The 22973-nt window shown below is 48.6% G+C and overlaps 1 protein-coding gene across 1 annotated transcript in view; it reads left to right on the forward strand.

Moving 5' to 3' along the window:
- The window catches only part of LOC147454428 (glycerophosphocholine acyltransferase 1-like), a 97081-nt gene extending 74337 nt beyond the window's left edge, over positions 1-22744 (forward strand). The window contains exons 5-8 of the mRNA XM_086516396.1: positions 21132-21227; positions 21337-21430; positions 21499-21736; positions 21857-22744. Coding sequence (XP_086372522.1) covers positions 21132-21227; positions 21337-21430; positions 21499-21736; positions 21857-22349 — 921 coding nt within the window. The 3' untranslated portion in view covers positions 22350-22744. The remainder of the gene's footprint in view (positions 1-21131; positions 21228-21336; positions 21431-21498; positions 21737-21856) is intronic.
- The last annotated feature ends 229 nt before the right edge of the window (positions 22745-22973 follow it).

Consider the following 22973-nt stretch of genomic DNA (forward strand, 5'->3'; position numbering starts at 1 on the left):
CTACTTGTCTTGAGGACTCTAGAGCTACCTTCGCATATCTGTCTCTGGTAGTATCCCACAGACTGTGTACAAAGGAGACTGATCTGGTAAGCGCCTCAATCTCCATAGGGGGGGTATCTAATTCCGCTCGAATGATATTGTGCGGTATGGAAGCCTTGGCTCTAATCAGCCGAGAGATCATAGATACCAGGGGCTTCTCCATACGCCTCCAACGATCCTGGCCTACAGAAGGTCCCCAAACCTGCACCCCATATAACATAGTAGAAGCAACCAAAGTATCAAAGAGCCATAACTTTGTCCTAGGTTCCTGGAACTGAACCTGCGAACACATCCTCTCCATTCCTCCCAGAGCCGCACCAGCTCTAGTTAGTCTAGTCTCTGCTGCTCCAGGTAATCCCTCACACATGGCACGATTGAACAACACTGCGAGAACCTCCATCAGCATATCCCTGGCATGTATAAAGTGCTCCGCTACTAGACCGTCATGATCAATATGCATTCCCGTTCCTCATCCTGTCGATGGCCCTTTGTATCATCTCAGGTGTAAAGAAAGTGCTCGTAGCTGGGCAAGGCTTGGTAAGAACCGTATATAATGATGTCGCATATTGGCCCCACACATCAGGTGAAGTAATCATTGGGGGAGGGGAGTGCTGATAGAAGAGTCGCCATGCCTCTCCTGAGTCTACTCAAGAACATCTGATATAAGTCTCGCTCCATCTGAGCTTGGTAAGCTCGCTTCTTCTGTCGCACAAGGCGTCGGAAAGCAATCCGAGACTGTTTGTAAGTGATGACTCCTAAGAGAAGATCCCTCTGAAGCTGGGCTCTCATCTCTGCACTCCTCATCATACCAACTATTCTGGGGCATGCTCCCAGAATGTCGTGTCTTGTCCGGCTGAGTGTGTGGGTATGCCACCGATGCAGCCCCATGCAGTGTCTCAGTCAGTAGAGTGGTGCACTCCTCCACTAAGAGGCCTGTACCATTTGTGCGAGCTGTGCCTTCCAATAGACGATCCTAAATCTCCTCTGTATAAATGAAATCAGTCTCTGGTGTAAATGTATAGCGGGTGTGTGACCTGCCTCCTGATGTCTCGGTTGTACTATACTGAAATTTAACGGATAGTGTCAAGAGAGCATGATCTACTGCTATGCCCACTGGCCTGGCTCCCACTGTGAAATCCTGAATGCAGGGGACAAAGCTCGGTTGTGTCATAACATAATCCACTGTACTGGCCCCATGTCTGTGCGGAAAGCATGTGAAACCGGCTGCTCCAAGAAATCGTTGCAAGCCATTAAGTATGGCTAATCCATGTGTAGTCGTCATTTCCTGAGGTATCTCCCATACTCTGTTTGCTCTCTGTCATCTGAGCATCTGTCAAGTCCCAACTCACCCACATCCAGCTCTCTAAGCATCTTATCTGAAGTGTTGTAGAAGACTGTTTGCAAGTTGCCCATTCGAGCATTCAAGTCCCCTAGGAGAATGATATCACCATCCCTAGAAAACTCCCAAATGTCATCATCTAGAACAGAGAAAGGCGACTGCCCTCTGGATGCAGCATACACTGATGTACTGGGAGGAAAGTAACATATGGCAATATATAGGAATCGACTTGTGTCAGCTCTCAATCTCACCCACATATACCTAGCATGATCATCTCTTCGTACAATATGCAGTAATGGTTTTAGTTCCTCTCTGAATAGCACTGCTACTCCTCCTGAACCTCTACTTCCATGCTCCGATCTCGCATTTGTCCTGTGAGCTGTCTCCCATCTATATCCCACCACATGTGGCATCACCTATCCAGGGGCCTGATGAGTCTCTGAGAAGAATACAATATCCTTGTCTTTGAAACTGTCCTCAAATGCACCCACGTCTAACCTCATAGACCCGTTACAATTTCAGGTAGCCATCTTAAACGTGGTGCCATAGGTCTCGCACCGTCATGCATTGCGCCGCTCTAAAATCACCACCCGTCCATCTCTGTAGAAGGCTATCTTTCCCTTCTCCCTTGCCGCTGTAATCTCTGGCATTACCTCTCTCATATGTGCGAGTTGTGAGAGAGTTAGGTCATCACCGAGGAAGATACCTGTCTTTTTGAGAGTAGGCCTCTTCCTCAAGAATTCTTTCTTCTCTTCCAACGAGGAGAAGCGTAGTATGAGAGCTCTCCCCTTTGAAGACTCTCCCGTACCATCACTTTTCTTACCTACCCTCCATGCTTTTGTGTGCAAAGGCTTCTCCATCCCCATCATGGATGTAAGGCTTGTGACCTCTTTCTCCACATTGTTTATGTCCTTGAGACCTGTCACTCTCACATGCAGTGCTCGCATCCGCCTTCTTTGTTTCTCTTCGAGGGTCATGTTGATAAGCGTCGGTGTACAAGGAGTTTCTTGACCTTTCCCTTTCTTGGCGACCTCAATCCATTTGTCGGCCTCGTCCGCCTTTTTCTGTGTCCTTGTTATCATCTCTGCCCATGAAGATGTCTTTGCCACACTCAGTTTCTCTTCCTCTGTGATCATCCTTACGTGTTTCTTGATTTCCTTGATTTCATCTATTACCGAGGGCTGAAATTTGCCTTCCTCTAGTCCACTGCTTACTCTATCAGCAAGCTCCTGTTTAAGGGTTGAGACTTCATTTTTGAGTGTCCGTATCTCGGCGTTTTGGTTCTCCTGTTTGAGGGCTGAGACTTTTTTTTTTCCGAGAAAAAGATACTTCTATTAGTTAATGAAAACTGCCCATAGGGCTACAACCACCTCTGCAAGAGAGGGCTACAACAAACATGATGGGGAGACTCTCCCAATGAAAAAACAGCATATATACAATGAGGCTAAATCAAGAGATGGGAGGAGGGAAGAGCCACACAGGTGGATGGTAGTGCCATCTGAGCACACCCTGGACTATGGTGTAGAAAGGCCCAGGGCGCCAGAGTCGACGGAAAGCCTCACGGCGCTCCCGCATGCGTTCGGAGCTTCCCTGTAGTCCCTCAAGCTGTCCTCTGAGAGTATGGATCAGCTCTAGCCAAAAGTCACGAACAGTCTCTGTTGGTGGCACAGGGCGAGCCTCAAAGATGCGGAAACAGCGGGCCCGCCAGATGAACCGAAGTGTCAGGCCACTGATGAGCTCCCAACACTCCTCTCTCTGACTGCACCACTCCTGTGGAGTAAGCTTTGTAGCAGGCTGGAGTGTAGGTCGCCCTCCCTGCATCACTATCATCCTGTTGGTGGAAGATAGCTCAAACTAAAGTGTCGGGCCCGTGAGGGTGGACCAAGCCGCTGCCCCCCAAGTGTACTGTCGAGCCGTGGAGAGAGCAGGCATCAGCCGAAGAACTCGTAGCCACACTTGTTGGGCCGAGGGACAGTCCGAAAGACAATGACGCTGACTCTCCACCAAATGGTCACAAGCTGCACGTGTGGCCGAGAGACCACTATGCACTAGCCAGCTCCCTATTGCTGTAGCTCTATGTGTGACCAGCCACTGAAACAAGGTGACTCGCCTCGGCTGTCTGGAGTCCCACAACCTCTTCCAAAAGTCTGCCAGGAACTCGACTGTGAGACCCTCCTCCTGCCAATGACGTGCTGCAGCGGGGTTGGCCTCTCTGTGTGCTGCTAGTATATGACGTCCTGGGTGGTCTGCAGAAGAGAAGGGGTCCCTCCATAGCCACTCACCAGGATCCCACTGTACTCGTGCCAGCAGAAAACACTCCCAAGCCCATAGCCTCCAGTGTCGAGTCTCAAGAACTGCTAGGTCAGGGTCTATGACACAGGTCCTCCCACAGATGCCCACTACTCGGATCCTCTGAAAACAACACTCTGCTACCTGCGGGGCCTCTATTGCAACTCCCTGTAGTCGTCCCCCACCTTGAAGCTCGAAGAACAGGGCTGAGACAGTCTCTGAGCAGGCCCTGACTGAAATGAGAACCTCCAGTCGTGTGAAGGCTCCAATCCACCGGGGTGCTACTGGCTCGAGAGGCGTGAGCCACTCAGCTGGAACTGACTCTGAGATGTCTTGACACATGCTCTGCACCCCTCTCATGCCCTGTAGCTGGAAACCCCGTACCTCCTCTGACAAACCTGTGAACTCTAGCCAGTCACCTAGAGAGCGCGCTAGACCTGTTGCCATGGGACCCCAAGAAACATGAGGCTGACTACCAACCAAGTGGCCTCTCTGAGTGCTAACCATGGGGTTCCAGACGAGGGGCTGCCGTAGGCGCTCCTCCGTGCACGTCGGCTGTCTCTGCTCCAGGCCACGCCGTAAGAGCTCCCAAGATCGAAGCAAACTCACAGCGAAGCGGTTCTCCAGTCTCCTGCTCAAACCAACTCGGCGCAACTCTGTAAAGATCCATCTGGTCGAAGGTTGCAAGGGCCTCCTTACTGAGGCACCCTGGCACGAAGCCTCTGCAGCAAGAACTTCTTCCAAGGCTCCTCTCCTGGAAGAAGTCCTCTGACTACGAACTTCCCAAGAAGGGCTCTGCTCTGTTGTGCTGGATCAATGATCCCAAGCCCTCCCTGAGAACAAGGAAGTGTGATGACCGACCAAGCCACCTTGGCTCGGGCAATCTGAGTGTCACGACCTGACCAAAGGAAGTTCCTGATCAGCCTCTCTACCTAGCTGATACAAGAACTCGAGAAGATCCAGCAAGAAGTGATGTACCACATAGTCGCCAACAACACCTGGTTGGCAACTACTACTCTACCAGTCAGCGAAAGTCGTGCTGAGCTCCAATGTAACATCTTTCTCCCGATGGACAGGAGAAGAGGAGCAATCTGCTGCTCGGGGGACAAGTCCAAACCAACCTGACCACCCAAGTACCGAATTGCAGTCCCTGGGGGAATCCACCTGAAACCCTCTCCTGGCATCCAATTTGGCATAGGAGCACTGCCAATCGAGAAAGCCACTATCTTTCTCCAGTTGATCAGTGCGCCCGATGCACAACAGAAGGTCTCCAAAGCCTGCTCACATCTGTGCAGATTGGCCTCTTGGCCCTCTTAAGTACAAGGCTGAGTCATCGGCAAACTCAACGTCCAGTAGCTCATCTCCCCGAATAGGGAGTGCTAAGCCCCGTAGACCAACCTGCTCTGACACCAAAAATCTGCTCATCGCATCCGCATAGAACAAAAAGAGAAAGGGGGCAAGAGGACAACCCTGTCTGACCGAGCGTGTGAGCATGAAGCGCTCACCTCTACCTCCTGCCAAAAGCACCTGACTGTGAGCCTGTCTGTACAAAGCTGACACCCCTCTGATCCAAGCATCTGAGAAGCCCATCCTGCGTAGAGTGCCCTCTAGAAAGTCCAGTCAACTCTGTAGTATGCCCTCTCAAAATCGAGAAGAAGAATCACAAGGTCCTCCCCACGGAGCCGTGCCAGGGCAGAAGCCTCCCTGAAAGTGAAGATGTTGTCAAGGATACTGCGTTCCTTGACAAAACCTGTCCGAGTCCCATGTATAAGGCTCTCCAAAGGTGGCTGAATCCTCAAACTCAGAGCCTTGGCAAGAATTTTGTAGGCTGAGTTGAGGATGGTGATGGGGCGCCACTGTCGAATCTCATTCACGGAGCCACCCTCCTTTGGAACGAGGTAGATCAGGTTCTCACTCATGCTATCAGGCATCACTCATGTGTGCAAAATGTACTGAAAGGCACTACAAAGATCTGGGCCAAGTAGGTCCCAGTACTCCAAGAAAAAGCTGGGAGTCAACCCATCCTCACTTGGACAGCTACCACGAGGGAGGGCCCTAAGAGCCGTGTGCAGCTCCTCAAGCTGAAGTGGCATCTCTAGCCTCTAGCGCATCTCCTCTGTCACAAGACAAGGCATCTGTGCCCAAGCCTGTTCCCTGCATGCATCTTGCCGCTCTGACTGGGGCTCAGCCGACAGTAACTCACGGTAAAAGTCAGTAGCAACTGCACGCATATCCTCGGGCTCACAAGCAATTGATCCATCGGGTCTCCTCAACTGATTGACCTTGGCATGCGAGTGCCGAGGTCCCACTGTCTCAAAAAAAGCACTAGTCACTCTGTCACCCACCTGAGTCCACTGAGATGCCTGTCCGTGGAAGGCAAACTCATGACGCCTCTCCTCTGTGCTAGCAAGCTCTTGTCGAGCCTGCTGTAACTGCTCCTCCAACCATGGACTGTCTGGATGCTGCTCCTGCATCCTCTGTAGTGAAGCAATGCCTCGTCTGAGATGCTGCTCCTCCTCTCGCTGCAGCCCGGCGAGCCAGAGACTCCTGAAGAAAAAAGTGGCCAAGCTGAGCTAGGCGTAAGGCCACTCTGTCTGCAGGTGGAACCTGGCTGTCCATGCCCTCTGTCCAGAGAGCCTCTACCCTCTCTCTGAGTGCCGAGTCCAACAAGACCAGCTCTGGGATGCGAAGCATCGTGCTCCCACTCCTCTGCCTGTCTGCCACTATGAGGATCACTGGTGCATGGTCCGAGAAGTATGTCCCTGCCAGGATGCCCACTGATCCCCCCAAGTCACTAAAGCGGTCACTAGTGTAGAAGCGATCTATCCGCGATAGATTCACTCCTCCCACTCTGCAGTCCGATCTAGAGAAGGCAAGACTGGCTGGAGGCCTCACAAAGCCAGAGTGCTGCCATGTATCCGAGACCCTCAATGTCAAACACAACCTCTCCCAAGCTGCTAACTCAACTCCATGCACAGTAGCATGGCTGCCTCCAATCTTGTCAGAAGGGTCCTCCAACATGTTGAAGTCCCCTCCTATACACCAATGGTCGGCCTGCGGCAAAGACTCAACAATTTGTGACCAAAACTCTGCACGAGCACTCGCCACATTGGGTGCATATGTTACAAAGTGATGACGTGGCGGAGAGCAGAAACCCTAATTTCTGCCAAAAACCCCGAAATTCCTGCAAACCCTAATTTCCGGAAATCGCGGAGACTGGATTTTTTTTTTTTCTTTAAAATGATGAGCGACGCGAATTTTACTTTTTTTTATAAAAAAAGAGAAAAGACTCTCTAAGAGAGAGAGAGAAATGATGCTTTTTATTTTAAAAGCTTTTGGGGCTCTGCTGTTGGGCATCCCTTGTATCTTTAAATAAGTGGTGAGGGCTTCACTTCTCAGAGCATCTGGATGCAGAGTCTGAGAAACCCTAGCCACTCTCTTGTACTTTGATCTGATTAATATAAAAAGAAATACCGAAAGGGGCGCCAGTCTTTGGGGCCAATATCTCTACGCACGGAACTCCGCTGGGCGAGTGCAAATCTATTGTGATCTGTGAATTGTTTGAAGTGGTTATTTGGTGCTGTCGTAATTGATTCTTGACTTGGAGTGTCCAAGTTTGTTACAGTGGTATCAGAGCACGGCCGATTTCTATTCTACGGGAAATCCCATCCCCGAATTTTTTTTTTCCGCGGCACCTATGGCTTCAGGCAATGATCAGTCGACTCCCTCTGCATCTGGAGATGTGGGCCGGGATCACAATGAAGATTCAGACAGAGAGTGTGGCCCGCCTCGGCCTACTCAGGCGGAGCAAAGAGAGATGGAGCATCGTCAATTGATTGGCGATGCAACAAAGATGATGCTCAATTTTGCTAAGGACTCGAAGATGGAAAAATATATGAACCAGACCTCTTTAGGAGAGGTACAGATGGAGTGGCAGAGAACCACAACACCACTCCTGAAACCCGCTTTCAAGAAACCTTTTGCCTCCAAGAAATACACGGAGAAGGAACTAGAGAACGTGGTTGATGCACGGATTGCTCAGCCTTTCGACGTGCAAAAGAAAGGCAAAAAAGCACGGCAAAAAGCAGAAGAAAGGCACTGACTTCCCGGGATATTTGGGTCGTCGGTTGACATTTGACAAGGCAAAGAAACAGAAGAAGTGTGTTCGATTTAAAGGAGTACCCAGTTCTTCTTCTTCTTCTTCTTCTGACAGTTCTTCTAGCTCTTCAGATTCGAGCGAAGAAGACAGAAAAGGTAAAAAGCGAAGCAAGAAACAAAGCTTCGGAAAGGGCAAGAAGAAGGCTACATCTCACCCAGAGACTGACAGTTCTACTGAGGACTTGTCTACAGACAGCTCAGATTCTGATCATGGAAACTTTTATGCGAACAAGAAGAATTTTTACCAAGCCAACCAGTATGACTTTCTCGAAGATGAAAGCAAGAAAGTCCGAGAGTTTAAGGAAGGTGGCCACTCGATCAAGTTTGATACTTTTTCAGGATACTCAGATGCTTCGAAGGCTTTGTCTTTTATACAGCAGTTTGACATCGCTTTCGCGGGAGGACGCTATTCAGAGCACTCCAAGATTCGGAGAGTTGCCTCTTACTTTAAGAGGAATGCTCGTACTTGAGGTCCACGCTTCTTCTAAACAAGACTGCGCCAGTTAAATGGCTGAAATTAAAAAAAATCTTTTTATTTCTTCTTGGTTGACGCAAGAATATGAACGAGATATACGAGCTCCTTGGAATCATCTTCGGATGACCAAGAAAGATACAATTAATGCTTATTGTGAAAGATTCTGGAGCTCTTTTCTACCCGCCTCTTCATTCAAGAAGATCTCGTTCAGAGAACAGATTAAGCGGTTTACCTTGGGTCTACCTACAGAGATCCGAGATCACTGCTTGGAACAGAAGTCGGCTTCTATTCAGGAGTTGATGAGTCATGCGAAGAGGGGCTTTGCCATTCACTCTGGCAGTGTGACCTACCCCACAGATGAGGCCATGACACAACGAGCCGAACAGACTTCTGGGAATGAAAGTAGAAAGAAAAAGAGCAACCTAGAGAAAAAGGATGCACGACCCAAGCTTACTCCTCAAGAGAGAGCTCTCTTCATCAGAGAGGGGAAGTGCTTTGGATGCGGGGAACATGGACATATCTCCCCGAAGTGCCCTAGAAAGTCACAAAAAGAACAAAATGATAAAGACGACGGCAGGCCTGAGAGTTCGAGCCTTTACCCATACCCACCCGCCCCTGGAAAAGTATTGAAATGGATTTCATTTTTGATCTCCCTAGAACACAGAATGATCACGATGATTTTCCGATTACATGGCACGTCTGAGACGATTGTCTCCGACAGACTCCAGATTTATGAGTTTGTTTTGGAAGGCAATTTGGGAGAACATTGGCACGCAGTTGCAGTTCTCGTCATCGTTCCACTTGCAGACTGACGGGCAATTTGAGATTGCTAATTCAGTGATTTTAGATTTATTGAAGTCTCGTATCTCGGATCAGAACACTCAACGGGAAAAGAACTTACCTTTGGTGAAATTTGCCTACAATAACACGATACACTCTTCGACGGGGAAGACGCCATGTGAGATTGTTGAAAGTGCTGCGAAGGTTCAATCCTTCCTGAGCACGAAAGATTAGATATTTGAAGCGGATAAATATTTGCGAGATTTGGATACGGCTTTTGCCAAGGTTCGCGAGACTTTGCAGGAGTCTCAAAACGACAGAAAAAGGCAGCAGATCGCCATCGTCACGATTTGAAATTGAAGGAGGATGATTGGGTGCTCTTACGTTTTGTTGAGAAGGCACGCCTACGAAAGAAAAAAGGGAAAGGAGAGGCTTTTTCCAAAGCTTAGTATGCGATAGTACGGACCTTTCGAGATTACTGAAAAGATAAATGATGTCTCCTTCCGATTGAAACTGCCAGATAGTTGGAGGATTCACAATGCATTGCATGTGAGTCTCTTGAAACCTGTTAAGGGTGATGTGCCTGATGATGGGGAGCCTGATGAGGAACACGAAGTGGAAGAAAACGAGGAGATTCTTGTTCATGAACAGATTTTGGCACATAACGATACGAAGAAAGGTAAAGTCCGAAGCCAAAAACCCTAATTTCCGAAAATCGCGGAGGTGAGCGATACGAATTTTTTTTTTAATTAAAAAAAGAGAAAAGACTCTCTAAGAGAGAGAGAGAATTGATGCTTTTTATTTTAAAAGCTTTTGGGGCGCTGCTTTTGGGGATCCCTTGTATCTTTAAATAAGTGGTGAGGGTTTCACTTCTCAGAGCATCTGGACGCAGAGTCTGAGAGTGAAACCCTAGCCACTCTCTTGTACTTTGATGTGATTAATATTGTCACAAAATGGGAGCGTACACGAGCACTTAGAAATCTGAAAAATAAAATACTTTGCAAAAGGAAAAAAAGGGAGAAGATCGACACAGTATTGGGGACCAGAAGATGTGCTGGTCCCCCCCCCCCCCGTTAAGAGTATTCTTTATTCAGGGAGAATTCTTATACAAGCACGAGAACCCGAGGAAACCCCTCCGTTCTGTAATCTTAGACCCGAAGGTCGTGCTTTCCCGTAAAGGGCTTGGGCGCAAGGCCGTTCCTTCTCGTAAGGGACTTAGGCGCGAAGCCGTACTTTCCCGTAAGGGACTTGGGCGTAAAGCCGTACTTCCCGTGAAGGGCTTTCTCTTAAGACGGGAGGTTCATGCAAAACAAACCACACAAAGCAATAATTCTCAATGCGTATCAACACCTTATACCTGTCGCTCCTTGCTCGGAAAAGCGACCTCCGTACTCAGTCGTCACACGAACACTTGCCGTTTCCGTCGCCAACCTCTGCTTCAGAATCCTAACGCTAGCACTCTCTGCTACTCCCGGCCTCCCGTCACACGAACACTTGCCGTTTCCGTCGCCAACCTCTGCTCCAGAATCCCAGCGCTAGCACTTTCTGCTGCTCCCGGCCTCCCCCAAAAACTGAACGCTTGCTGCCCTTTTATAGGCCCTAGCATCCGGCGGGAATAGCAGCCGAAAAAGCAGAGCCCTGGCGCCCTAGAGAGAGGAGAGAGAAGAATCGCTGATTCTGGCGCTTTCTAGAGAGAGGAGAGAGAGAGAGATCGCAGATTTCACCCCTTGCGTAGCTTTTAGCGCTGGCTTTTTCTTTAATAAGAGCCTTGCTTTATTTTATTAATAAAAGGGTTGGTCATCGGCCACTTTATAAAATAAAGTGTGAACCTGTTCAAACTTTAAAAACTCACTCAGATAGTGAAAACAATGCTACACGAACACATTCCAGGCGTCCCCGGGTGCAGGACACGACACAGATGCAATGCAGACACAGACTCCTCGCGGGAAAACATCTGCCCTCCCACGACTGTTCCTGCTTTTCGTAAAAAGCTTCATTGAACCCATCTTTATTCTTGTGCTTGCGTTCTTACGCGTATTTTCTTACTCAGTTCGGATTTCCTCCTTAGCCTACGGGATGCCCCCTTACTGATGCACCCGTCACCCATCATGTGACGCATCAGGGGCACTCGTAACCCGGCCCTTTCCACCGAACTTACGGAAACTCCTTCGCGATGTTTACTATCACCCATCAAATGACACATCAGAGTTGTCCGTTCTTGATGGCAGTTTTTGTAGCTACAATCTTTTAACAGTTCTTAGTGCACACAATAAAATATCCTAAAAAGAGATTAATCATTAAAAATAAGAAAATAGTCCAATTAGCAACATCTCTCTGGCTTCTAAACACTTGACCTCAATTGTAGTGCTTGGACATATACCTCCAGTATCTCGGGATAAGCTGCTAATTCCTCCTGCGTCATCCACTGAGCATCTAGATTCGAATAGTTCTTAAACTTAACCAAACACTTCCGTGTTATCTTTTCGGATTTGAGAGGCCGCTCCTGATGACTTGCTGTGTGCTCCGGTTGGAGTATTTCTTCCGTTTCCTCAACCTCAGGAGGTTCCTCAGCACTAGGCTGGCTTGGAGGCAGTCCCACATACGGCCGGAGTAAACTGACATGGAAAGCATTATGGATCCTCCAATTAGGCGGTAGCTCTAATCGAAAGGTGACATCATTCACTCGCTCAGTGATCTTAAACGGCCCATAATAACGGGTAGAAAGTTTTACCACCTTCCCCTTATGAGACACTTGTTTCTTAAGTCTTGCCTTCTCAAACTTGAGTAAGACTAATTGTCCGACTGTCAAGTCGAGATTCCTCGTGTGCTTGTCTGCAACTTTCTTATGCTTTTTGTGAGAGCGTAGAATAGCTCTCCTAACTTGCCCATAGGCTGTGTCCAAATCCCGGACAAATTCATCTGCTGCAAAGATCTTGTCCTTAGTTAAAAGGATGGGTGGAAGCAAAGGCTACCATAGAGAATCTCAAAAGGTGCTTTTCCTGTTGATGAGTGTATGGTATTATTATACGCATACTCGACAGGAGGCAAATATTTCTCCGAGTCAGATTGCCGGTTTGACACGTAAGCTTTTAACATATCCAATACTGTGGAATTGGCTATCTCACTTTGCCCGTCCGTTTGAGGATGGTAGGCAGATGAAAAATTCAGCTTCGTACCAAGATTATCCATCAACGCACGCCTAAAATTTCCTGTCATGCGAGGATCTCGATCACTCACAATAGACTTAGGCATTCCATGATGCTTAAAGATCTGTGCCAGGAAGACCCTAGCCATATGATCTGCTTTGATCGTTTTCTTGACTGGTATAAAGTGTGCTTGCTTGCTAAACCTGTCCACAATGGTCCAGATCGCGTCATTTCGAGTCTGAGTTCTAGGGAGGTCCATGATGAAGTCCATGGCAATACTTTCCCAAGGTTTATTAGGCACAGGCAAAGATTGTAGCAATTCAGGCGTCTTATGCCTATCATACTTCACTTTTTGGCAAACCAAGCATTCCCTGACATACTTATCAATGTCTGCTTTAAGGCTAGGCCAAAAGAAATATCTTTCCATTGCTAAGGTCGTAGGGAGAATACCCCGATGACCCGCATAAGGCGAAGCGTGTTCTTCATCCATGATCTTCTTTCTTAATGGTTCCGCCACACATATGGCCTGATGGTGGTAGAGATAACTGTCCCGAATGGAATAGGGAAACTCATTCTCTCCACGATGTAGCTTTTCCCAAATGGTGGAGAAGTCTGGGTCATTCGGATACAAATCCGGTAGTGCTTCTAATTCTTGGTGATACACCGAAGTGATAGCGTTCACCCTTGGCCGTCTAGACAATGCGTCTGCGACCATATTCTTACTCCCATCCGTGTGAAGGATCTGAAAGTGAAACATAGACAAAAAGTTGGCCCATCTCATCTGCTTCTCAGATAGTTTCCTTTGCGTAAGAAAATACCGCAAACTCTGGTGATCAGTCTTGATCACAAAATCCGCTCCTAGAAGATAGTGCTTCGAGTTGGATAAGGCGTGAATCACAGCCGTGAGTTCCTTTTCGTAGATTGATGCATGCAACTCTGCATCCTTAAGCCATCTGCTTTCGTAGGCCATTGCATGGCCTTCTTGGTTTAACACTGCTCCGATGCAATCGCCTGAAGCATCGCAGTGAACCTCAAATGGTTTCCTTAAGTCAGGCACTATCAAAATAGGTCCATGGATTAGCAAGTACTTGAGCCGATCAAAAGCTCCTTGTTGTCTCGATCCCCATCTGAAAGGAATCTTCTTCTTTGTCAAATCATGAAGTGGTCCTGTACATGAGCAAATCCTCGGACAAACCTTCGATAATACGAACATAATTACAGGAAGCTACGCACATCGTGTACCGTAGTGGGAATAGGCCAATCTTCTACCACTCGGATCTTGGCAGGATCCATACTCACTTGATTGTGAGAGACTATATGGCCGAGATAGTGTATCTCTGAGAGAAAGAACTCGCTCTTCTTTGCATTCACATGCAACTCATGCTTTCGTAATTCTTGAAACACTAGGTCCAAGTGCTTCCGATGTTCCTTTTCTGACTTAGAGAAGATGAGTATGTCGTCAAAGAATACTCCCGTAAAAGTTCGATACGGGCTGAAAATGCGGTCCATCATGCGATTGAACGTTGCAAGAGCATTGGTTAAGCCGAAAGGCATTACCAAAAATTCATTTAGTCCAAAGGTTGTGCGGAAAGCAGTCTTATGGACATCCTCAGGGGCGATTCGTATCTGATGATACCCACTCTTTAAGTCTATGCGACTAAAGACACTTGGACCCTGTAACTTATCAAGTATATCATCAATCCGAGGGATCGGAAAGCGATTCTTGATTCTGATCTTGTTTAAAGACCTATAGTCTATGCACATTCGAAACGTGCCATCTTTCTTCTGCACCAGTAGAACTGGAGAGCAGTAGGGTGGAGCACTTGGCCGTACTAACCCTTTCTCTAGAAGCTCGTTGACTTGCTTCAAAATTTCCTCTTGCTGAGCAAGACTTACCCGATAAGGGGGTTGATTGGGAGGCGAGCTACCCGGTATGAGATCTATGCGGTGATCTTCCGGGCGTACCGGAGGGAGTTCATCAGGAAGTGTTTCCGTGGAACAATCTTTGTACTTTTCAATAAATTGAAGACGCTTAATTTCCAGACTGGAGAGAGAGTCCCTACTAGTTTTATCCTTCTCACGTGCAGAAATCAAGTAAGCAGAAACACACTTCTTCATTTCTTTCTTAATGGAGATATGGCTTACAATTGGGAACTGCCAATCTCCTGCATCAGCATGAATCTTTATTTTCTTACCCCCATGGTCAAAAGTGAGGGTCTTTTCCACATAATCGGGAATAGGTGTCGTGTGGAAGTGCCATGGCATACCCAAGATGATATCACATCCCTCGATGGGTGCCATCAAAAATGATTCACGGTCCTATACTCGCCAATCCGAAGATTGAGCTGTCCTTGCACGGGAGTTGCATTGGTTGTCAACCCCTCGAATGCCGATCCGGATGTAATTGGTGTGCCAAGCTGAGCCGGTGTGAGGCACAAACGTTCCGCAGTATCCAGGGAGATGAAGTTATCCGTGGATCCTGGATCATAAAGAATCAGTACTCGCTGGTTGTTCAAAGACCCCCAACCCTTCAGAAGTTGACGCTTCCCTTTCTCCGTTTCTGTGTTTCCTTGAACATCTGGAATTGAGTTCGAGCTTGGCGGTGCGGGTTCCTTCCTTGCTTTCTCTTGCCTTGTAGAGGCTTGTTCTTGCCGTTGCTGCTTTAGCGGGCAATCTGGTTTGATATGTCCTTTCTCGCCACAGTAGAAGCATCTTTCTTCCTCTCTGAAAGTTTGAAGTTGAGTAGGAGAAAGATACTTAGTTCGCTTGCCAGTGCCCTCTGGCTTCTTAGAATGATCATCGTCCCTAGATGGAGGACGTCTTCTTCCTTGGCCCCCATGATCATCGTAGACCCCTCTTTGTCTTGCACGGTAAGTGCTATGCTCCATTTTTCTGGGGTCCCAGTTGAGTGGAAATCCTCAACAATGATTGCTGACTCCATCATCCTCTGAAGAGTATCATGCGGATACACTTTCATACTCTTTCGAAGCTGCGGTTGGAGACCCGCTTCGAACTTTCGTTTCTTTTCCTCATCAGAAATCTTCATGAAGGGAGTGACCTTCAGAAGAACCGACCAATACTTGTCCACATAAGTCGTTACTGTTTCATGTTCCTTCTAGGCAAGCCAGTCCCATTTCTTCCGTATGTCCTGCTCGAAGTCAGGTGGAAGAAATTGTTCATAAAATTCAGATTTGAAGCTCTCCCAAGTTCTGGCCTGAGAACCTTCTAGAATCTTGGCTAACCACCAATTACTTGCCGTTTCCTTGAGGTGCATCCCCACATGGCGTAATTTGGATCTTTCTGTGAAGTGCCCATTGGTAAAGGCGACTTCAAACTGCCTGATGAAGGACAGTGCTTTGGAGATGTCTCTCCGTCCGTTGTAGGTTTCGAACTTGATGTCCTTGTCGCCCGATTTGAAGACTCTCATGCGATGTTGAGACTTGCGACCATGCTTCTTGAATCGAGGCTTATCTTTAGGTTGATGTAGGGTAGTAGTAGTAGCGGCTTCCTTCTTCTGTCGAGATGATCGAGAAGTAGAAGTATAATCAGGAGAGTAGGATGGAGATGAGATAGAGATGTCCTTGCTCTCGTCTAGCAAAGAGAGCGCTTTTTCCTGGCCTTTCCTTGGAGTAGGCCGTTCATTCCGATCCGAAGATCCTTTGTGCACCTCGGCACGTTCTTCTTCTCTTTCCTCCTGTGGTCTCACGCCAACAGTGTTGTCTGGATGCTTGGCTGCATCAGCTCCATTCGTTTTCTTCATTCCGCCCAAGAGCTTTTGGACGTCTGGCAAAAGTAAGATTTGTGCAAATCCGCAAGCTGAGCTTGCACTTGTTGAAGCTTCTCTTCAACGCTTCTCCCTTGGCTCGACATGGTTCTTCCCGTTCTTCCCGGAATCGTCCTTCTTTGCAGAGAAAGAGAGGAGTCCGAGCTCCGATACCACTGTCACAAAACGGGAGTGTACACGAGCACTTAGAAATCTAAAAAATAAAATACTTTGCAAAAGGGGAAGAAGGGAGAAGATCGACACGGTATTGGGGACCAGAAGATGTGCTGGTCCCCCCCCCCGTTAAGAGTATTCTTTATTGAGGGAGAATTCTTATACAAGCACGAGAACCCGAGGAAACCCCTCCGTTCTGTAATCTTAGACCCAAAGGTCGTGCTTTCCCGTAAAGGGCTTGGGCGCAAGGCCGTTCCTTCCCGTAAGGGACTTAGGTGCGAAGCCGTACTTTCCCGTAAGGGACTTAGGCGTAAAGCCGTACTTCCCATGAAGGGCTTTCCCGTAAGACGGGAGGTTCCTGCAAAACAAACCACACAAAGCAATAATTCTCAATGCGTATCAACCCCCTATACCTATCGCTCCTTGCTCGGAAAAGCGACCTCCGTACTCAATCGTCACACGAACACTTGCCGTTTCCGTCGCCAACCTCTGCTCCAGAATCCCAGCGCTAGCACTTTCTGCTACTCCCGGCCTCCCCCAAAAACTGAACGCTTGCTGCCCTTTAATAGGCCCTGGCATCCGGCGGGAATAGCAGCCGAAAAAGTAGAGCCCTGGCGCCCTAGAGAGAGGAGAGAGAAGAATCGCTGATTCTGGCGCTTTCTAGAGAGAGGAGAGAGAGAGATCGCAGATTTCATTCCCCTGCGTAGCTTTTAGCGCTGGCTTTTTTTTTTAATAAGAGCCTTGCTTTATTTTATTAATAAAAGGGTAGGTCACTTAAAAGTGACCGGCCACTTTATAAAATAAAGTGTGAACCTGTTCAAACTTTAATAACTCACTTAGTTAGTGAAAACAATGCTACACGAACACATTCCAGGCGTCCCCAGGTGCAGGACACGACACGATGCAATGCAGACACAGACTCCTCACGGGAAAACATCTGCCCTCCCGCGACTGTTCCTGCTTTTCGTAAAAAGCTTCATTAAACCCATCTTTATTCTTGTGCTTGCATTCTTACGCGTATTTTCTTACTCAGTTCGGATTTCCTCCTTAGCCTACGGGATGCCCCTTTACTGATGCACCCGTCACCCATCATGTGACGCATCAGGGGCACTCGTAACCCGGCCCTTTCCACCGAACTTACGGAAACTCCTTCGTGATGTTTACCGTCACCCATCAAATGACACATCAGAGTTGTCCGTTCTTGATGGCAGTTCCTGTAGCTACAATCTTTTAACAGTTCTTAGTGCACACAATAAAATATCCTAAAAAGAGATTAATCATTAAAAATAAGAAAATAGTCCAATTAGCAACAAATATAAAAAGAAATACCGAAAGGGTCACCGGTCTTTGGGGCCAATATCTCTAGGCACGGAACTCCGCCGGGCCAGTGCAAATCTATTGTGATCTGTCAATTGTTTGAAGTGGTTATTTGGTGCTGTCGTAATTGATTCTTGACTTGGAGTGTCCAAGTCTATTACAGCATAGATGTTCAGGAAGCCCACAAGGCCACCCTGAACCTGCATAGTAATCCACTGAGCCCTGCCTGGCACAATAATCCCTCTGTCAACAATGGCCTGCTGCAATGAATCCGCAATAGTCATACATACCCCACCTTGGATGCCTCCAGGTCCAAAAGCAGCTGACCAAAAGGTATCATATCGTCCACGCAAAATCTGACCACATCGCCGAATGCGGCTCTCACACAGATGGTGCTCCTGAAGCATAAGGAGATCAATCTCTCCTCCCACAAGGCAACGCTGAAGCTCGTGACGCAATCGGCCCCGCTGTCGCTGAAACTGGGGCCCACCTAGTCCCTGCACGTTCCATGAGACGATCCTCATGGGGAGCGAGAGAGAACAGATGCTGCCGCAGCAGCAAGACGGGCTATCTTCGAGGCCTGCTTAGATGGGGAGTAATCCGCATCTGAGCGTCCTCTAGATAGGCGAGACTGTAGTGAGTGCTTAGCCCAAGCCCAAGCAGAGCGAGCTGTGCGTAAAGCAACCTCCTCTGTCCAGGAGTCCTCATGAATGTATACATAGCAAGGCAAACATTGCGTATCAACAAAGAAGTACACCACAATGTGCCTACATCCTGCTGAGTCTGGGGGTGTCACCGCAAACTTGGCCAATGGCCACAAAGTCTGCAGCAAATCTGTAACTCCAAGTTCTCCCATGTGATGAGAGAACTCGAGGACCTGTGTATGCAACCATCCCAACACTGAGTCGAGGGACCACTCATGTCTCGGCCCTACCACAGAGGAGGAAGGAGAAACCAACTGCCGAGTCCAAGGCCTCTGTCTCCCTAGAGGCGAGGAACAAAACATGGACCCTGAAGCAGGTTGCCTCGTGGTCTGCTGCGGAATCGTCGAGAAAGCGAGTGAACCCATAGTCGAAGAAGTCCCAGCGGCGTCGAAGGTCAATGCTCGTCAGACCACGAGGGATAGCTGCAATGGAAGATGTCTGAATCTGCAGAGGGGGACCGCAAGAAGGGCTGACCCTCTCTCGCTAGGCGACTCGTGGCAAAGGCGTTGCCAAGAGATCTCCTAGCCACCAGAGAGGGACTAGTCTCCTGAGTCGATTGTGGAACTGGAGCAGGAGGGGGGGGGAGAAGGAGCTGGGGGGAGCGGAGGAGAAGAGGGGCGGGATGGGGCGACAGAGGTAGAGGGGCGAGGTGGAGAGGCGACGGGAGCAGAAGGTGAGGGGGAGGATGAGGAGGAGGAGGGGAACTCTGAAGGGGGAGCGGCTGTCGAGGGTGGAGCGGAGGTGGAGGCTGGCGTAGGGGACGACTCCTGCTCAAGAGGACCAAAGCGGTTCCCCGTTTGAACCCACTGCTGCCGAGTAGGCACCTGAGGGCCACTCTGAGTGCCAGGCTGTCACTGTGGCCCCTGGCGTTGACGGCCACGGGCCTGCTGCCACCCCTCCTCCGCTGGAGCCCCAGGCTCTGAGGGTGGCTTTGAATCTGTGCGTTGTGCCGTTGACTGTGGCTGCGGCCCAGCTGTGGTGCAGGTCGCGGCCTCCTCCGTGGACAGGCCTTCGCTAGGTGGCCCATTTGTTGGCAAATGAAGCAGGAGGCGCGAGTACTCCACACTCTGTCTAAACCAACCCCCACTCACCCGAGGCAGAAGGATGACCTTCGGGAGCGTGTGGGTATCTCTAACCAAAACTCGAACTGAGGGGATGCCAGCCGCCTTGGCAGCTACTGATGCTGCCGTACGAGGTGTCTCCAGGACAGTCCCGATGGCGGAGCCGATCCTAGAAAGAAGTGGTAGGTACTCCCTCCGTAAACCCGGAAAGGAGACTGAGATGGGGATGTTTGGCTCCTCTACTAGAACTTTCGAAGCCGGGTCAAAACCATGTCGCCACTGTCGAAAGTGGGCGTGTGATGCTCGGATGGCCAGTGGACTCATAGCTATGACCTTGGACGCCATCTCGGAGGTCTCGAACTCGATCTGATAGTACCCCCGTCCGAGAATCTGGACATCCAAGATCTTGCCCACCTTTGCGAGAAGGCGGGCCTCGAGAAGGTCTCGCAGCTCTTCTCTGCTAGGTCGGGTGCCGAGAATCTTGCAGATGACCGAAGTCGCCTGCAATCGCTCTACCTCTGCGGCAAGGCTCGCTTGCTCTGTCGGCAAGAGAGCAAGTCGAATGGTGGGCTCAGCGGGGTCGGGCGAGGGGGCTTCTGGCGAGTCGCTTTGTGGCGAAGCTGGAGCCTCCATCTGTGTCTATTGCTGTGTCGTAAGAAGAGGTCGACGGGTGGATGCTGCAATCAAGCGCAGGAAACACTGCCCCAAAAATTGAAGCAATGCTGAGGAGGCCGAATTGCAGGGATTGACGGGGAGAGACCGAGGCGGGCCGGGTGAGGTGGGGGGGGGGGGCAGCGGGTTGGGGAAGGTGGAAGCGCTGGCGGCAGCAGGAGGAGGGGGTGACGGGGGCGGCAGTGGCTAGAAGGCAACGTGGGGCAGGCAGTGGGCGGGCTGGCAGGGGGTGGCAAAGGCTGGCAGGCAGCGCGGGGGTAGGCAGCGAGGCAGAAGGGCAGGGGGGGGAGGCAGCAGGCTGAGGGGGGGGGGGGGGGGAGTGCCAAGGTGAAGCAGCAGCAGCGAGCCTGTTTTTTGCAGTCTCCGTACATGGTGCAATCAGGGCTGAGACTTCTTCTTTGAGTGTCTGTATTTCTGCATTAAGGCTTTCTTTCTCCATCTTCCATTGTGCGCCTTCATTGAAGACCATCTGAAGGAGGTTGGCCTTCTCCTTCCACCATCCTTCCATCTCTGTTTTCCACTCCTTCATTTCCCTCTCCATGTGCGCCATCCGCTTGCTCGTGAGCATGAAGGTTGCCTTTGCTCGCGACTTGCAAACAGGTGAGACATTGACGGCTTCCGTGTCCTGTGCAGGGGAGATTGCTTCCATGTTTTGTCGTTCAAGAGATATATCGGGCTCACTTACCATTTCGCGCACAGAATTTCCCACTGAATCCTACTCGTATGAGAGAGAGAGAGAGAGAGAGAGAGAGAGAGAGAGAGAGAGAGAGAGAGAGAGAGAGAGAGAGAGAGAGAGAGAGAGAGAGATGATGAAATGAAATGAAATGTAATATTAACATCTTCAAAAGGCCAAAATGACCTATGAGACCAAAATGTTACATGTGGTGAATCTAATACCAGGTCTGGGTACAAAATGTACGAAGAACTGAAAGGAAAATAGTGGGTAGGGGTGGGGTGAAAGCTGATACAAAAGGGAGGGAGAAAAGAAAAGAAAGAAAGAAAGATTTTTAACGTCTATGTCAGGCCGAAATCGGCCTATGAGACAAATCAAATGTACATGGTGTGTATGTCATCCGTCTATCGGAAAGACAAATCGGAGAGAGAGAGAGAGAGAGAGAGAGAGAGAGAGAGAGAGAGAGAGAGAGAGAGAGAGAGAGAGAGAGAGAGAGAGAGAGAGAGAGAGAGAGCTCTAACTATTTAGAGCAATCTGCCAGGATTTTTGCTATTATGCAAACGCAATTTTCATTACCATGTTGCTCTTTTTCCCAAATAATGAGAAGCTGTTTATGGTCTGTTTCTCCTTTTCTGAGGTATGATAAAGTGGCAGAATTCAACGATTTCCCATATAGTCTCTTCTTTTCATCTGACTTGTGAGAAAAGAAACGGCCTAGGCGCAAACTCAATTTTTTTGGTGCACAGGGCCCTCTAGCATGGGCATTGATAGTGTGGAGATGCAGCCTTGTATTTAGTTCATTTGACAAAATAGTGAGCGTTTTGATTCACTTGCTTCCAGGTAAGGTAGTAGATTTCTATTCCAGCTCGTCAACTTTTTGTAGGTTAACCATGTCTTTTGTATCCCAGGAACTGTTTTCTTCATAATTCGTTGGTGGGATCCAACCACATTTTTGCACCATGCGGTTGAAGAGATCGGCCCGTGGCCTGCATGGCCAGTTGCAAATAATCAAGCGTCTCAATGGATGTGGCTGTTTGTTGTGCCATTGCTTGCATATTGTGTTTGGCAGGCTTTGTATTTCCTGATTGTTGAAGGCTTGCGACGTCAGAGGCTATTGAATGATCCTGAAGTAATGACATCTTATAGGTTTGGTTTCAGTCATTTGCTTTGGTTTTGAGTTGTTAAGAGCCATTTCTGTACTGCAATGCATTTGTTCGTGAGTAGTCTGGCCTCACTGCAAGGCTCCTAAGGTTTGTGTGGCTACAGGGAGTTGAAGCGCAAAGCTGAAAGAGCCAATAACATTTGGTGGCGGCTTAGTGGTCTAATGGGTGAGGAGAGGCGAGTTTACATGTACGCTGTCATTCAAGCAGTTTTTACGGTTGCAACTATGGCGCTCACAGTGCTTTTGTTCAAATCGTACCGACTGCATACATGGTTTGAGGTATTGAAGCTCTCAGCCACAGTCTGGAATGGCGGTAACTACATTTTTGAAGTTATGCCAAGGCAAGTTGTTGCCAAGAACAAGCGGTTGGCAACGAACGGTGGGTCTGCACTAGATGAGAGATTGGAGAGATCAAAGAGTGACGATACTCCTTTGAAACAGGGCAAACAAGAAGCAGAGTTCAATGGGGGCATATTGGCTGAGGAGGCGGGTGTGGATGGCTTTGATAAGGAGCCAGTATGTTCCTTATGCAGGAGGCCAAGCGTCGAAAATATCGCGCAATCTATGCTGTTTCTCGAAGGTATGCAAGCAGAGTAATCTGCTGGCTGTGTTCTATACAAAAGTATGGCCCGACCTAGCACTAGAGATTACATAGGGGAGATTTTGGGCTCTAAGGAAAGCTTGGCCATTTGTATATTGTGTACATATCTATCTATACAACTGCTGGGCATGAGTTTCCTCTTTCCTCATGCTCTTAAGGACATTCAATGATGAACAGGGAATCTGCTTCCTGCCTGAAGGTCACTATTCACATTCTTTTTCCACAGCGTGCATTCTTGAAAACATCTCAATTGAGACATCTGAACATTTAAATTTGGAATGTATAGTAAAGCGAGTGTTTTTTTGAGGGCATTCCAATTTGTGAACAGGGTAACCTCAGCCTGCAGGTCGAGTATTTGGTTTCTAAAGCATTGAGAATCCTTTTTGGCCTATGCATTTTGTTTTGTTGCAATGCATTTTATATGCATGTGTGACACAATTTACATCAAAGCCCTTCCATCTTTCATGTACCTATGTGTGTTTTATTGCTTGACATATACAGCAGCTAAGTCTCAAGATAAGATAGTTTCTCAGCTTTGATAGAAGAAGAGGCAATAGTATATTGCTTTTTAGGACTTCATAGGATAGAAGCAAAACTATAGTCAGAAGTCAATCTTCAAT

Source organism: Adiantum capillus-veneris, chromosome 7 (assembly GCF_014529385.1).
Source record: "Adiantum capillus-veneris isolate H3 chromosome 7, ASM1452938v2, whole genome shotgun sequence".
NCBI lineage: Eukaryota > Viridiplantae > Streptophyta > Polypodiopsida > Polypodiales > Pteridaceae > Adiantum > Adiantum capillus-veneris.